At 40.5% G+C, this 17,394-nt stretch overlaps 1 protein-coding gene across 2 annotated transcripts in view; it reads left to right on the top strand.

The window, feature by feature from the left end:
- The window catches only part of pvrl2l (PVR cell adhesion molecule related 2 like), a 326,286-nt gene that overhangs the window by 134,865 nt on the left and 174,027 nt on the right, over positions 1 to 17,394 (top strand). For both annotated transcript variants that reach the window (XM_039820448.1, XM_039820447.1), the window contains exons 2-3: positions 1,903 to 2,015; positions 6,998 to 7,241. In XM_039820448.1, coding sequence (XP_039676382.1) covers positions 1,903 to 2,015; positions 6,998 to 7,241 — 357 coding nt within the window. The remainder of the gene's footprint in view (positions 1 to 1,902; positions 2,016 to 6,997; positions 7,242 to 17,394) is intronic.

Raw genomic sequence — 17,394 nt, 5'->3', positions numbered from 1 at the left:
GGCTCAGAATGTTACACACGGCAGTAAGCATGATCGGTCTGCGTACAGTAAAGGCAATGAGTCTGTATAACCTTATTTGGCAGAAATCGATGCATTTACCTATTATTTCTGACAATTTAATAAACAAAAATGTATATTATGCTTGAGTTAATAAAACCCCAGTTAAAGCTAGTTTAAGCTTGTGCGTAACTTCTTGATATAAATGAACGTCCGTTACATTCAAGCCATTGCCAAATGACTTGCTACAAAGCTAATTAAGACTATCAGCTCCCCACAACTCTCTCTGGATTTCTCAGTGTGGCTATGTTCAGACGCTAGTGTCGTCCGGTGACTTTCCTGTGCAGAAACTTAAGTGAAGATAATAACCTCTTCTGAAGAGTCCATGTTTTTTGTAATCCTCCGTGTCCTCCTTGGCTACTAGCAACTGCATGGAGGAGGTGTGGGGACAGTTTTGTTGTCTCATGGGGGCGGTAGAAACTACGCACTATAGTTTTAACAAAATTGGTTTAAAAATGATAAATATAATATAATAATATAATAATAAATAAATGAATAACCGTTCAGTACAGCCAGACTCTCCTATTGGAAGTTTTTGTTCTGCTTGTTCAACGGTTCTTCGATAAATTACTCTTACTCTTCTCAGTTCTTACCATTTTGGTGCTGGTGACTTTCCTCTGGGGCTGGCTAAAACTTCTTTGGTGGCGGGGCGCCAATTTTTTTTTTTTTTAACACAAGACAAGGCTCGGATCCAGTTTGAAGTATCTAGGCGTGCTTTTGTAATCTTGTTGTTTGCAGAATGTGTTGCGCTCAGGGTTTCCTGCTGCTCTTGCCTGATTAACTAGTCGACGTCTCATTCGAAAGCCTTTAATGCATGTTCTGCTACATCAGTTTTATTTGTCAAATTCATCCAAGATTCAGTAGAAGCCTGGCTCTCCTGAACGTATTTGAACACAGAGAACGGATCGGTTTCAAACTCTGATTGATGTTTGGGAAAAGAATAGGGTATCACAGCCGCAGTCATTTTTATTTAACAAAAAGGCAAAAAGCTAAAAAAGTAGAGGTTCAAAAGAAGTCTTGCAACGCATTAGTTGGGCCCCTGTTGATCCCAAAATAAGAGACGAATGTTAAAAAAAAGAAAAAATCATTCCAGTAGTCCAATTTTACCTCTGTGTTCTGAAACAGCCTGCAGGTTAGCAGGTACTGCATGGCGTTGAGACAGTGTTATTCTCTAAGCTTCCTCCTTTCATCATCTCAGTTGAAAGTTTGAGTGTGCTGGCCTGTCTGACTGACCCTGCTCTCGCGCGCTGTTTTTCATGAGCAGGCAAAGAATTCCAGGTGCCTTCCACTTAATTTCAAACACATACTCGAGCGCTCCTCGAGCTGCTGTGGTGTTCCTCAAGGCTCGCCCCCTAGCGATGCCTCCTGGTAGACGAGCTTTGTTGTAATGAGCAGGGCCTAGTTAAGACTCCTGCCTGAGGCCTGCTATCAAAGGTCCATAATTCAAATGCTGTTTTTTTTCTGTCTCTTGAAAGAAATTGTCTCTGTTTTCTCTTAAGTTTCTTTCTTAATTCCCCCTCATTTTCTTTCTCTTCCGTTTTTCCCTCGCGCTTCTCTAAAACCTCGTTTTAATTCCTCTCTAACACATTCGGGGGGGAAAACAACAATCACGGGCAATTTCCTTTAAATAACACCAGATCCATAAGGAAATACTAATAGTCTCTTTACCTCTCTTTCTGTATATCTCTCTCTTTCTCTCTCTCAATCTTCTCCCTCTTAGTCCCTGTTTGTTCAAGATCCTCTCTTAGTTCCAGTACAAACAAGCATGTTCAATTACTCAAACAATATTGGTTTTGAGGATGATGCATAATCTTCCTCTCCGTCTCTTTTTTTGCCTGCCTCCAGGTATCGCGGCTCAGAAAGTGCGAGTCGACGAGGAAGTGGAGGCGAATCCTGCGGAGTCTGTTGATCTCCGCTGCCAATTTATCGATGGAGGAGGCCGAACCAAACTCACCCAGGTAGGAAGATGGAACATGACATTGTGTTTTCCAGCAGCGTTGGAAGCACTGAAGCTCAGAATCTCAAAGTGAAACTGACAAGGTAGTTTATGTCTAATGAGGTAAATTCATTGGAAGAGTCGACTGGTTGATTTGGCGGTCTCCCTCATGTTATTGTTATTGTGCAGAAAAAACAAGGACGTTTTATTATTTATGGCACAAATGTTGCTTTGCTAAAGGAATATTCTGAACACCGAAAGGGGATATGGCTACACTAGGTCCAACTAAGTCCTACACAGTTGTGTTCACACTCTATATGTGTGTGCATTTGAAACAGACATTAAATGTGTTTCCAACCACGTGCATGTATTGAACTAAAAGAAACAGCAGAATATAAAAAAAAAACGAAAGAATTAATGCCACTAACTGTTTATCTTAATGCCCAACTCTCTAATATTTGCATACCAGCTGGGGATAGAAATGCTCATTAATTCGCATTTCCCTTTCCCAATTTTCTGGAATATTCTGTTAAAATATGCATTCAATTTGAATAGAAGCTTGACTATTGTGGCTTAACAAGCATTTCATTTACATATAGAGAGTTACATTACAGTTATTTACTGAGCAGCAATGTGTGGGCTTGGTGACTGCACGCAGCAGAAGATGCTCAGAGAAGTGTTAGGTTCAGCTTAGCTCAAACACTGAAGCAGGGGGAAAGGTATTCATTGTATTCCACTCGTTTGTACACACGGAAAATTGACAGACTAATTGTGCGAAGAATGAAGAAAGAGGGCTTAAAAGAAAAGTTCACACCCTTCATACTTTCTCACCTCTGCACAGCTGGCCAGATGCAGCCGACAGTGACACTGTTGACAATCTGACAAACTCTTAGTTTGAAACATGCTGACCTTCTGGAAGTTACATGATCAGCAGGAGAAAACTTTATTTCCTAACTTTCCAAACATTTAGAAGAGAGGGTCACCATGAATGCCTTTTTTAATTGATGTCCCTCAAGTGTGCCTGCTAACGGGATCATCCCTAGTATGTTCCTAGGGCATGTGTGTCTCTTTGTATTAACTAACATTGTACGTGACTGGTACGGGCTGTCTTCGCAGTTCAAATTGCAAAACAGTGAAGGGAGATGGATGTTGTGGAGATGTCAATGTCTGAAGTCAAGAAAGCTGTCCGCAAATTTGAGGGCGTATTAAAGAGTATAAAATCAGTAGGCTATGTGATGTGGGTGATTTCAACATATTGACCCAGAGAAACAGAGAAATACACTGAACATTTGAACTAGGATATACATTGATTTTTTATATACATTGACAGCGTTTGAAAGGTCTCCTTAATGGGATATTGAGCTGGGGGAACATGGGACCCTGGGAGCATAGATATGCTCCCCCTGCTAACTGCACTAAGCTGTCTAACTTTCTTCCATGTACTATTTAACACATGGAAAGAAGGAAAGTCATACTTCGTCCACATTTACTGACCAACAACAGCTGGGGTTGGGTCTAAGTAGAGCTGGGCAATATATCGATATTATATCGATATATCGTGATATGAGACTAGATATCGTCTTAGATTTGGGATATCGTAATATCGTAATGGCATACCTGTTGTGTTTTATTGGTTTTAAAGTCTGCATTACAGTAAGGTTATGTCATTTTCTGAACTTACCAGACTGTTGTAACTGTTCTATTACTTGACTTTACCCACTTAGTCATTATATCCACATTACTGATGATTATTTATCAAAAATCTCATTGTGTAAATATTTTATGAAAGCACCAATAGTCAACACTACAATATCGTTGCGGTATCGATATCGAGGTATTTGGTCAAAAAATATCATGATTTTTGATTTTCTCCATATCGCCCAGCCCTAGATCTAAGCAGTAAGTCCTGCCATCATGTTGAAGTCTCCAGCTTCACAAACCTTTGCACCTCTGAAGAAAACCCCAAAAGGTTGTTTGATGCATTTGTTGCTAGCTTGCGAGCTAATATTGTTATGGCGATAATATTTTGGAGCTGTTGGAATGCTAACGTTATCGGACTCCCTTTTGCTATCAGTCTTTGTTTTAAAGCAAGCTAAACACATACTGGACCACTGTGTGTGCTTGGCGCACAGAGATACAATTGATATCAAACTTCTTATCTGACTCTCAGCAACACAGCAAACAAAGAAATTACACCAAATGTTAAAGTATCCTTCTACCAATGCTGTCTTTATCTGTTTTTCTGTCACCTGACTGTTACAAATGCATTAACTCCACAATATGGAATTAAAATCATCTTAAAAGTGCAAAGGTTTCCGAGCAGGTGCTAGAGGGCTAGACTGCTGTCAATCTGGCAATTGTGATTTCCATTGGATCAGAGTACTGTCACCTGGCTGCCTGTTCTGCCAATCTTCCCAGCCCTTGTCACATGACCAGGTTTCCATGGACGTTGTAGTTTATATGTTATTGATGATGCGTGGCTGTATGGACAGGAATCCGCCGACAATGTTTCTTGATTATAAAGGTTTATTTACATCAAAGAAATCTGCATCATGTACAAGCTCTGCAGAGCTCGGAGAGGACAGCTACCCAGATTCTCAAAAGTCACTCTCAAGTTCTCTGTGTGTGGACCACATATGTATATTCCGTGAGTTGGGGTGGGATCGATAACTGACCAATGGCTTCATGCCAACTGGCTCTGTCCTGGAGGGCCCCATTGATAACACTTTTCCAGATGTGTCTTCTGAAAGTAGGCTAAAGTTCATCACTTCTAGCTACATATAGATAGTTCAGATATGGCCTAAATACAAGTTATAGAATGATCAGAATAAAGTAGGATGTTAATATACCTCAACGTCATAGACCATGTTTCCATGACGACTCAGAAATTCTGATACCATGGAACCAGCACTGGAATAGTTTTTTTTAAAGTGGCAGACAGAGCCTATAGAAAATGTGTGTCGTATTCCTATATACAATTTGTTTAAAATGAAAACGGATGAAATTAATTATGAATGTGATGTTTTATTTAGCAGAATTACATTGTGTTGTTCTAGCCTATCCAATATTTCCTACATTTCTAATGTAGGGATTATTGGGTCCCCCTGTGCCACCCCACTTAAAAAATCCTGGAATCGCCCCCGTTTCTGAGCAGTATTTAAAATTTTGGTTGCAGTTAAAAACTGTGTTTTTCTCTCGTCATTGACAGAGTTAACTCAATTTCTACACACAGATCATCTCATTTTAACTTCTGACTGTTTGGAAGTCAATTTATTTTATCAACCCCCGGATGCCAAATTATCTGACGCCACCTTAACGTTTTCCAATGCACACACCAAGTACTAAAGCAAACGCTTTGAGCTGTTTGCTAGTTTCATTTGATCCTGGTCTTTACCCCTCTGAGTTGTGGATGGAATCAATACACAATTTGTTCACATACAACAAACCAAAATTGCATTGAGGGCTAAATTGCCCTCTATAATATTTTCTCTACAATCTACAGGTAACCGTTCACTCATTTGCACTGACATGTGGTTTACAACCCGTCTTCCTCTTGGCAACATTCAACCCAACCAAGATGTTTGCTAAATGTGTATTGATGAATTTTATTTCCCCTCCTTCCTGGTCTACCACTTTAGCCAGTAGTTTGTATTTAGCACTGTCACTTTGAAAATGGAAGAGAAAGGGAAATCAATTTGGTAGGACATCACAGTATTCTCCCATAGCGGTAGAGTCTCATACAGCCATAACAGAAATCAATATCTTTTACATATTAGAAACCATAAAAAAAAGCCTGTAATATGAATCACTTTCAAAATCATGTTCTTTAAAATGGCAACGGGATCCTTGAGAGAGGGTCTGCGGGTCTAAGAAACCTTTAATTTCATCTTGCTATAGATTCTTGGCTCCTTACTCTGACAGCTTTAATTGAGTTTGACATTTTCCCACTAAAAGTGAAATAATTTCAGGTTTCAAGGAAGAAAGAACAGCGCTGATTACAATTCATGTTCAAAGAAATATGTTTAATTCGTGTGTGTGTGTGTGTGTGTGTGTGTGTGTGTGAATTTGTATGGTCGCTTTTGTATGTAAGGTACATTCACATTGACATTTGCAGCACTTATGGGATACACAGCTCATGGAGGCAGTTATGTTAAATTAAAAACCTTTGCACCTGATCATTTGCAAATTTTGCAAAAATGCCCACTCCTCTTCTCAGAGTTATAATGGAGTCAAATCTAAACACAGAGTCATGATAGACTTATTCAAATTCAGTTTGACTTACTCCTTCCAAGGATATCATCATCTCTGATGTGCACTGCAAATAAACATCCAGAAATCTGCTTAGAAATCCTAGAAAAAAGACCATAACTTGCCTGAGAGACATCACGTTTTTTAAAAAAGTTTTCTTCAGTATCAAAATACTCCTGTGATAGTTATCTGCACATCCATGGGTACCCTGCAAACAAGAACTACTTGTAGCTGATTCGGCATATTTATGTAACCGAGGGTTTATCATATTGACTATATTTGACTATAAAATAAAGAAACCAAGACGGCACTGCACGTCTCACTTTATTCAACGATAACACAGTCAATGGACAGTCAATACAACACTTTATCCACTTCCGTTTTCCCCGTCACAATCAAAGCTCGGGGGTTTACTGTAACGTCCTCTTAACCTTCAACTGAGAGGTAACACAATAAAATACCTTACATTTTTATTAGTGCCAGTTTGCCAAAATTAAAAACAACATTATTCTTCCTATTTACATCCTCTTAAAACTTTTTGGGTTGTTTAGGGCCGCAATTGTCTGTGGGAGCCCACGGTGAAAACCGGAGTCGACCATTCTTAAAAGAGCTCCTGTGTGTTCAGGAATCGTATTAGTCTGGCTATAAATTGAAAGACGTCTCTGCACATCTGAATCCCTAATAGAGAAATTGCACTTTAAAAACCCAATTGGACAAACAATAACCACTGGTTTTCACAAACTCTGTTCTTACCAGGTGTCTTGGATATGGGAACCCATCGATGGCCAAAGGGACAACATCGCTGTGTACCACCCTATCTACGGACAGAGTTTCCCCAACCCGTCCTTCAAGGACCGTGTCATCTTCCTCCACAACAGTCTGGAGAACCCGTCCATCAGGATTTCTCAGCTCAAAATGTCCGACGCCGGCCGGTATACCTGCGAGTACGCCACCTACCCCTCTGGAAACGAACAAGCGACGACCACCCTCATCATGCTTGGTGAGTAGAGAGGTTACGTGTCTACGTAACATTACATAAACCTTGTTAACAGAAACAACGAGCGGCTGTTTATTTCCGATATAGATGAGAACTTCTCATGTATAGTATAAGTATAGAGCACCGAAAGGTCAACGATATTTACACTTAAAAAAAAAAATAAAGAAAAAAGGGCCATGCTTTAAGCAGGTTTTCAAAAGCTGTTCTGCTACATCAGCCTTGACAAGCGCCTCCCCAGCCATCTGCTTATCGCTGCTTTTTCATAAAAGGTATTCCCATCGGACCCAAACCCTAAGAAGAAGCAGTTTAACGGATTTGACGAGTTTTCTCAGGGTATATCCTGGTTAGACGCAGGATGAAAAACGCAGGAGATGGGGGACAAAGATTCAGATTCAGACGTGGCACTTCATGTGAAGGATCATATGTGATTTGATCAGCAGGCACTCTGCAATATAAGATAAACAGGAAGTCTTTATTCCAGACCTCACTCCTCAGGTTGAGCAAACAAGTTTTTAAACTTGTGTTTTGCTTGTGATATTGGTGAACATTGTTTCAAAATGATTATTATAACATTAGAGGAAATACCTGAACCCAGGTTTATTTCATTTAATCTTAGTGAATTTACATGAAAATGTAAATATTACAAATATGAACCATAATCCTCATGTGATTATGGTTATGGCTGAGGCTTCCATGTTAGATTACATAATTACCCATGGATGGGTTAAAATCATGAGCAACTGTGGCCGGGTTGGTTCAGTGGTAGAGCAGGCGCACATATACTGAGAGGTTTATGCCTCGACGAAGAGGTCCAGGGTTTGAATCCGACCTGTGACAATTTCCTGCATGTCTTCCCCCCCCTCTCTCTCTCCCCTTTCTCAGCTAGCTGTCCTATCAAAAATAAAGGTGGAAAAAGCCCAAAAAATAATCTTAAAAAAAACAGGTGCTCTGAACACATTATGTCTTTCATCCTAGAGACTACTTCTTCTTCTTTAATCGTAATGGTTGTTCAGACTTGGCCTCGGGTATCTGTCGTTACAACAGCCAGGATTACTAACTAAGGAAGCCGTGTCGATCGTCTTGACAACGACCCCACAGCTGGGTTGACCTACCGTTGAGTCAGAACTGAAGAAGTCTCTCGGAGAAGAAACGCAAAACGTCTTCGGAGCACCTTTAGCCAAGTCGAGTTGCCCTTGATTTTGATCCTTCCTTTGATAACTAAGACCTGGATGACTGAGAACCTTCACAGACACATAATTACCTAACACAAAGGATGTATATCACTTATATGTCTATATGTATAGGTATTGATATTTTATTTTTTTATTTTATTGGTGATATAAAACAAGACCTAACAAACGTGCTAACAAATGACAACATCCAACAATGACGAGGGAAACAAAACACGGTGTTTGGTGTTTTAAGCCCCGAACGTCGTCTTCCAGGCAGCGCTGCCTGGAAGGCACTAGGATTAGGCAATGGTTAGGGTTAGGTGCCTTGAAGTCAATGTTGAGGGCTTAAAACACCATAGAGCACAAAACATAGGGGTCATAGTGGTATAAAGAACAGACAGTAACACTAAAGAATTAAGTTGAATTAAAGACTTTTTGGGATTGGGTGGGGAAGATAGTGAAAGAAGAAAAGGAATACAAAAATTTAATAAAAAAAAAAACAATGCTAAGGTTCAATTGGTTAAATAAAGAGAAGAAAATAAGGCATAGTACTTACTCATTATAGTTTTAGTCAATGTTAATGATTACCGTAATATTAATACTCAACTTTTTAATATAATATTTCAATAATAGTAATAGTGATCCAAAAAGTTGAGCAAGTTGAACAAGCGCCTATAACCTATGGTGTATAAGCCTATGGTATTGATATCTTTGTCAGTTTGGTAAGATAGTGATTTGGTATGGTGGGATCCAGACATAACAAGCGAGCATCCGTTTTGCTGTTGTGTCATCTTCTCTGTGTTGCTTTTGTTGACTTGCTTACACAACATTGTATTGTACATTGTGTTATCCTGGTGAGTGGTTTAGCATGAAAGAATAGATGTTGGCCTTGGTCACCATGTCTTACCATTATGTTGACACTTTAGTACACAGGGGCCTCATCAGGGTCAACCTCTTATGTGACCTTTGTGACATTTAAACACTTAAATTATTCTGTTTAATTAGAGTTGGTCAGTTTTGACTGAATACATTACTTTTTGAAGACCTTTATTGTGATAATCAGATGAAGACGACTAAAATAACCTCCCCATAGACTGTTCTTGTGCATGTAAATGGACCTGATGATAGCCTTGGCATACAGGGTCGGGCTAGAAGGGGGGCACGGGGTGGCGAAATATGATTGCCCCCCCCCGTTCTGTCTGTCGGCCATCTACAGTCTGCCTGAATCCATGTGAATGCAGCATTAAGCTTTCTGAGAAATCATTATGTTGAAATCCGCTTAAAAATCATAGAAAAAACAAGCTGCATATAACCCAAAAATTTGCCTGAGAATCATCATGTTTTAAAGTTTTTTCAGTATCATAGTGATCAGTGATGATAGTCTGTACAACCATGAGCACATTGCAATTTGCCCAAATGTAAAGAACTATAGGCTAAAAAACACATCACAGCTAACTCACTGACTCCCTTGCAACATTATACTTTTCATTCCCCAAAGCTCCAAAAGTATACCCCAAATAGAGGTAAGGCAAATATTAATATTTGTAATTTGTTATGTTTCTCTATCAATAATTCTTACATAAGTAAGTCTCAGAAATTCCCATTGACATGGTTTTTATATTCATACTACTACTATTCCTACTATTCCTATATTACTCTCCTCTATTTATTCATATGGATATTTGTCCTGTGTTAAAAACCTGCGGACAGACAAAGAACCCAGACCATTTTAAATTGCGGCAATTGATTTGTCTTGATTTAGTCTGAGCGGGGGCCTGCAGTGTGACACTGTGAAATCTCCTGCTCTAATTAAATAATAGGTAATATAATGTGTAATTAGCATGAGGTAAGCTACTTCACACACCGGTTAGCTTTTCTTTTCTGCACAGTTTATTCCCCACTTATCAACAGGCTGAACCACCGCAAACATTTAGCAAAGACAGCCCAGAATGGGAAATCTGGAGAGCTGCTTAAAGTTACCTCTGTGTCTTGATTTTTTAAAACTGAGTGATTTAGTTGCTGTTAGCAGGGGATGCATCCTGATTGTAATCGGAGACAGCTGGTGTTATTCATCCACCCACATGTCCTCCCGTTTGCATGCTGCTTACAAAGGAATCCGATGCCTGGTGTCTTTCTCTCGCAGTTCACAGCACTGAGGAGACTGTATGCTTCAGTGTGAATAACAACAGTTCCCTTGATTGTTATATGGAAGTGCTGTGCTTAAAGTATATCTCCCGTGGTAGCGTCAGTGGTTGTACGATAAAGAGCTCATACATTCAAAGCTCCTATGTATCATAGTGGCATGCTCAAGGGACGATCTAATATAGTGCGCTTTGAACTGAAACAATGCATTGACTGAATTTGTATTCTGTGCAATTTAATGGCATCTGCCTGGTGCTTTTTCCTTTTTTATCAAATGAGATTTGTTTGTCAGGGTGAGATGGTTGAGCCCTTTTTTTCTTTTTGTCTGCACATATTGGCTGCAATTTATTTATGTATTTGATTGCTGTACAATCAAAGGAAGAATAAAAAAAAAAAAAAAAACTGGATTTCAAAAAGGATTGTAAGCATGCTTACATGTGTGGTGACGCTTTGTATGTCCATTTGTTACGGCCTCAAATGTGTGTCTGGAGATTCCTTATCTGCTACACTAAAATAGTTCACATAGACTCTCCTGTAAGTCACTGTGGAGACACAATAAGAGGCAATAATTAAAATACCTTCATCATAGTACCCAGTTATTACCAGTATGGTTCACGAAAAGGAATGTTTTACAAATTCTTTTAAGTCTCCCGCCACAGCTGCACCAGTAACGTTTTCCCCCAGTAGTTTTAATAAGTAAACCTTCACACAAGAATGCAAAATCCACTCTGGAAGCTTCGACACAGAGAAAAGAGCACACAGGAGATGCAGAACTTGGCTGGTCTTGGAGAGAAAACATTCTGGCAGGCTTGCAGATGGACGTGGGCTAAGCCTCCTAAACTGCTGCTGCTGGCACAAAGCAGAGGTAGACTGGGAAATACCTGCTGGAAAGCTCACTTACTCGCCTTTTGTCTGGAGTTACAGCACTGCCAAGCTCTCTGGAACAGAATCTGGTCCATTTAAATGTACTTGGCGAACTAAGTGTCTCAAAGTCACTAGAAGAGAGTCATATTTTACCTTATTGGATATAGAATCCATACGAGCCAATCACATTAGACCATATTGTAGCCCCAACTGCTGGCACCCAATCATATTACATTTTATTGGATATAGAACCACCTGCATCCCTAATCATATCAGAACTTATTTAAGTATGAATACATAATCGTGACAGCCAATCGTATTATGACTTATTGGATACAGCACCACCGCCAGCCAATCTTATTACCACTTATTGGGCTGTGAATAAAGAATCACTTGGCTGTGAATGATCGTCCTGGATTTTGGACCATACGGAAATAGATGGTAGCCAATTATACGGCATCTTATTGGATATAGTGTAGCCAGCAGGACAGAAATACTATTGCAGGTGAGGGAGAGTCTAGTAGATCAGTACCCGGTTTAGTTTAGAGTGAGAGTCCAGAGGTTAGAGGAGTGGACTGCAGACTGGTCACTGGCTAGAGTCCAGGGATCAACAGAGTGAAAGAGTGTAGCTCCTGCAAACATTTATCTCACACAGACAGAAATAACTCAAGGCTGGGGTGATCCTATAATGGGGGGAGCCAAAGAGTTGTTGTTAAGTAACATCATTAAAGCCCAATGAAAAATACACTACATTGAAATACAGATTAGCCACAAGCCATGTCCTGATTGTGTTCCAATGTTCTATTTATTTTTTTTCAAGCATGTATTATACTCAGTCTAGAGAAATATGTACTTATTATGTTGTGTAAGCCAGTGGTTCTCAAAGTGGGGTCCGGGGACCCCCATTGGTCCTTAAAGAGGTTTCAGGGGGTCCCCAACAAAAAGGGGAATAATTTATTTTCATTATAATTTCGTCCATAAGTAACACAATGACAGATTGTGTGACTATTTCACTCATGGGTTTCATTCACTTTCTGTAATAAAATATCTAAAAGCAAAAATTCCATCAGGTATTGGACCCTGGTACAAAGTCTTATCAGATGGGGGTCCGTGATCTAATTTGTGTCAGTTTAGGGGTCCTTGATGTGAAAAAGTTTGAGAACCACTGGTGTAAGCATGTCAACAAAATATAAATGGGCATGTGTGCGTCCCCTTGATGTCATGGTCTTAATGAATGAGAAAGTAGTAGTATGACTATAAAGTCTCAGGGCGCTATCTTGCACCCGGCACAGCGCAAAGTCCAACGTAAGTGTCAATTTCCCGCCCAGCGCCCACATCGTTTAAATAGCAAATGCACCTGCGCCCATCTGTGCGCCCATGGGTGTGCTGGTCTTACAGGGAGGTGTGTTCAGGTGCATTCTTGGCATGTTGCTATCTTGAGGCAGCAGAAAGTGATCGTGCCATTGACCAACAAAAACCTGGTCTAAAGTCAATAACGCAGCATTTCATTGTTGTTTTTTCTAGGCTCGTGCACAGCGCCACTATGCTTGTTACACACACGCACAGCAGCACACAGACATGCAAAAGATTAAAAATATTAAGCAGCAACCGATATCATAATAGCAATGGGCCTAATGACAACGCACCTGTTTTAAAGGGAATGGGAGATGACACTCTGATTGGTTTATTGCATGTTACACCGAAACCACCTATGATTAATTAAGACACTGAGTACAACCCTTTTGAACCATGCGCCCGGGCGATGCCGTTGAACTAGCAAAGTGGATTCCTACACCCTAAAGGCACCTGGCAGGCCGTAGAACGCTTTAGATCGTTAAAATAGGGCCCCTGTCTCTATATATTCCTGTTACGGGTGATCCATCGATTTGAACATAGGAATAAATGCTCTCCTTTTCCTCCACATCTGGGGCCTCATTTATAAAACCTGTTACGCAAGAAAAAGTTGCGTGAAGCAGGGTGAAATTTGCCATTGCAACATTCCTCGCAAAAGTCGGGATTTATAAAGAATTTCCATGCATAAAAATGTGCCCAGTTTTCCGCAACCTTTTGACCATGCGTGTGATCTTGCGTAACGCTCCCAAGGTTTTGTAGACTGCATATAAGTGACCTCCGATGGTAACACCACATATCACATGGATAAAAGTACTCTGTATGCATAGTGCACAGCCTGCATGTCAGCGCACTCTAAATTTTAATTTAGTTTTCATAACAATCAATTAGGTCTATCCATGAATAATAAAAATAGATATTTATATCCAACAAATAAATCTATTTAAAGTCAGTGTGCCATCCAATCCCAAAACACCTGCGGCACTTAATTACCCTGATGAAGCCAATATGGCCTGTGTATTGCAACTAATCAACAGCATGGCAGATTTGGCATTGCTCGAAGATTTTGCAAGAGGTATGCGTCGTGAGCACGTTTTTCGGGACCAGCTTTAGAAAGACCCACCTGTTGGAACAGACCCATACCAGTACATTTGCAGGTGTTGACCACAATTGTTTTTTTTGGCTACTGGGACGTTCCAGCACGAACTGGCGGATTGATCCGGCACATCACAGCCATCATTCAGCACATTTATGCCAGCTGTATTGGAAGGTTTGATTCAAATGACCCCTCGCTATATAGGATTTCCCTATGCTGTTGTAGAGCAGGCCCAGATTAAAATGCAATTTGCAGTAATGTCCGGTTTCCCAAATGTAATCGGAGCGATTGACTGCACACATGTTGCGATAAAAGCACCGTCTGAGAACGAGTATGCTTTCGTTAATCGAAAGCAATATCATTCAATTAACATGCAAATCATATGTGATGCGGACACGATATTGTTAAATGTTGTAGCTCGCTGGCCTGGCACAACACACAACTCTTTCATATTGAGACAAAGCAATGTAGGGAGACGGCTGCAGACTGGCGCAGTGCAGGACGGTTGGCTTTTGGGTAAGCCTCTATATGTGTGTGTGTTTTTTTTTTTTATCATAACCTTTATCTGGGGTGGCTTTCTAACAGTAATTTACAACGCAATTTTCACGCAGGGGATAGGAGGTGTCCGCTAAGGACCTGGCTGCTCACTCCCTTCCCCAACCCACAAACCGCGGCCCAAAACCACTTCAACGCTCTACACGGGCGCGCTCGGTCGGTGGTGGAGTGCACCATAGGGCATTTGGAGGTGCCTGGATAGGTCTAGGGGAGTCCTATTATATGCGCCTGAAAAGGTGTGTCGGATGATTAGGGCCTGTGCTGTATTGCACGACATGGCACAACGTAATGGAGTCCCTCCACCTGCCTTACTGCCAATTGAAGAAGGCCCAGAAGCGCAAGGCATTAAAGACGAAGGCCATACAGCAGTTATATTGCGCGAACAAGTGATGCGACATTTATGAAATGTAAGACAACGACTTTTTCAATTCTTTCATTGCATTACAAATATCAGTTAATACATTGCCGATACTACGCACTTCGGTGGTCAAATTATTAATTGATGAAACGATTTCTCTCTGCGATTGTAGCACAGCATCAGTGAGGACACGGCCGCGTGCCTCACTTGGGCTGCGACTGGAGTTTGGCGGAGTAGAGCGGTCGACGCTGATGGGCTGTGTGTGTATGGAGAGGTGTTCGCTGGCGGGAACCTGTGGAGCTCGCAGATTTGGAGAGGAGTTGGAGGAGCCTGGCGCAAGGGAGTTGGAGGCGCTTGTGCTTAACGCAGCAGGTGCTGGGAGGTCGCTGCTTGCTGGCCGCCTGCGCATTCTCCGTAGTTCGTTCATATCCTCTTCACAAATTCGTATCACAAATAAAAGAAAATGATTAAGATAGACTGTTGTAATTTGTGGTGTTGGCTTTATTCTTAATGCATCGACTTCATAAGAAGAACAAAACAAACAAAAAAAAACAACTTACCTGCATCGGTGTCACCCTCGTCCTCAGGCAAAATCCCAGACAATACAACCTCTCCAATAATTAGGGGTGGGGGGAAAAAAATCGATACAGCATAGTATCGCAATATTTTCCATGACAATACTGTATCGATACACAGACGCCAAGTATCGATCTTTTATTATATATGTGTTGGTCAGTTTGTCTGCTTGACTATCCCATTTTGCAGCAATAAAATTGAAGTGAGATGAACAAACAGAGAAATTTATCTTTTTAGATAAAACAGATTTTTGGGGACGTAATTTGAAATTGGGAAAAATTTGAAGCTGGAAAAAAAAGGAAATAAATTGCAATATATCGCAGAATATTGCAATATCTTTAAAATCGCAATAATATTGTATCGTGACATAAGTGTTGTGATGATATCGTATCGTGAGGTCTCTGGTGATTCCCACCCCTACCAGTAATACCAGTGATTCTCTCATCTGAAGCAGATGGTTCCTGTAAACCTGAACTACTTCCTGTGGCGGCTGCACTTTGTTTGTAGGCCGAGATGTACTTCTTTGCATCCAGCTTCAAGTCATACCATTTCTCAATGGTTCTTGGAGCTGAACTAACTTTATTGACAGCATCAGCTGCCATTGTATTTTTTCCGTTCGGTTCGAAATACCTTCTTTAAGGCCTCCAAACTGGATTTTGTTTCGATGTTCTACCTCTGTTAGGAGCACCTCGATCTCACAATCACTGAATCGTGTTTTTTTCCCCCATTTTTCCTTTTCATGAATGGTCATCAAGGGCTCCTTTACAAGGCTGGAATATTCATTGATTGATTAACATGGACCTTATTAGGACAAATATGGGACGAGTGTGAGGCTCGTGCAGGAGTGCGCCGCAAGGTGTTATAAATCAGAATATTGTTTTTGCGTACAAAAATTCTGACTTTTTGGCGGCCGAAATCTTTCAGAATAGAATCTACGCACAGTTTTGTAAATGAGGCCCCTGCTGTCCAGGCGTTCCTTAGTAAAGCATTATGACCCTAAAATCTCCAGTCAGCTGCTCATTGGCCAACAGCAGTAAAAATGTGGCTGTACCGGTCAGCTCCCAAGTGAAAAAACAATGTGTATGAGTGAGAAACAGGGTCTTGTTCTGAAGAAATCATTTGTGCATAGCAAGCCTTCCCGGGATGAATAAAGGTTCAAGAGAAATGATAGGATAGTGCAGCTTTGTGGATTTTCGGTTCCAGCCCTGGTTACATACCACAGCCAGTATTTGTTCAGCATATTTATAGGGCTTTTCCAAAGCCATACTTTAATTAAATAGAAAGATCTTGACTCGCTCATCCTCAGTTAAGGAGGACCTTTATGGCAGGGAGAGATAACAACGACAAAAACAAGTATAGAGCCATTCTCCAATCATTGAAAAAGCAGATAAAAAACCACAATAACAAATGTTGCTGCGTAACAACCTTGGTGAATTGGAACACCATCCACCATTCTTTATTGAGTTGTTGATAACAGAGGAAGGTAAAAAATAAAAATGCCTTTGAGTTCACATTTGCCCTCAAGTAGGAGCACTGAATCAGTCAGAATGCAGTTAAATGCAGCGCCACAAAAAGGGGCTTGAAACATGAGGCCTTCAGGCGCTTTTTGTATCTGTGTTCAGAGGCAAGTCTGAGCTGGGAAGTCAAAATGATGTGTTTTCAGCTGTTTTTAGTTTTTGCATAACAATAGTGACACTGGAAATTATCATTCATTTCCTTTTTTGTCTTACAATTTAGGCAGTTAGGCTAGTGCTCTCAAGCTTGAATAAGCTAGATAAGTCTAAAGCTTACATTAATGCATTTTGTCAACATTTTAAGAAGGAAATAATGCCTTGTCAAAACAACACACAGCATAATAACTGCAGTATAAACTTCTACTTTGTTCCTTGAGGATACATACTGTACAGCCAAACAGATGTTTTTTTTCCCAACAATGTCTGGAAATATTTAACAGCAGTGTGTCAAGCTGAGAGAAGATGTTTACAAACCTGGGCAGCTTGTGAGACATGAAATCCCCAAATTTAACAAGATCCAGAAGCCTTT

Source organism: Perca fluviatilis, chromosome 13, assembly GCF_010015445.1.
Source record: "Perca fluviatilis chromosome 13, GENO_Pfluv_1.0, whole genome shotgun sequence".
Classification (NCBI taxonomy): domain Eukaryota; kingdom Metazoa; phylum Chordata; class Actinopteri; order Perciformes; family Percidae; genus Perca; species Perca fluviatilis.
This window is presented reverse-complemented; position numbering and strand designations above follow the sequence as displayed.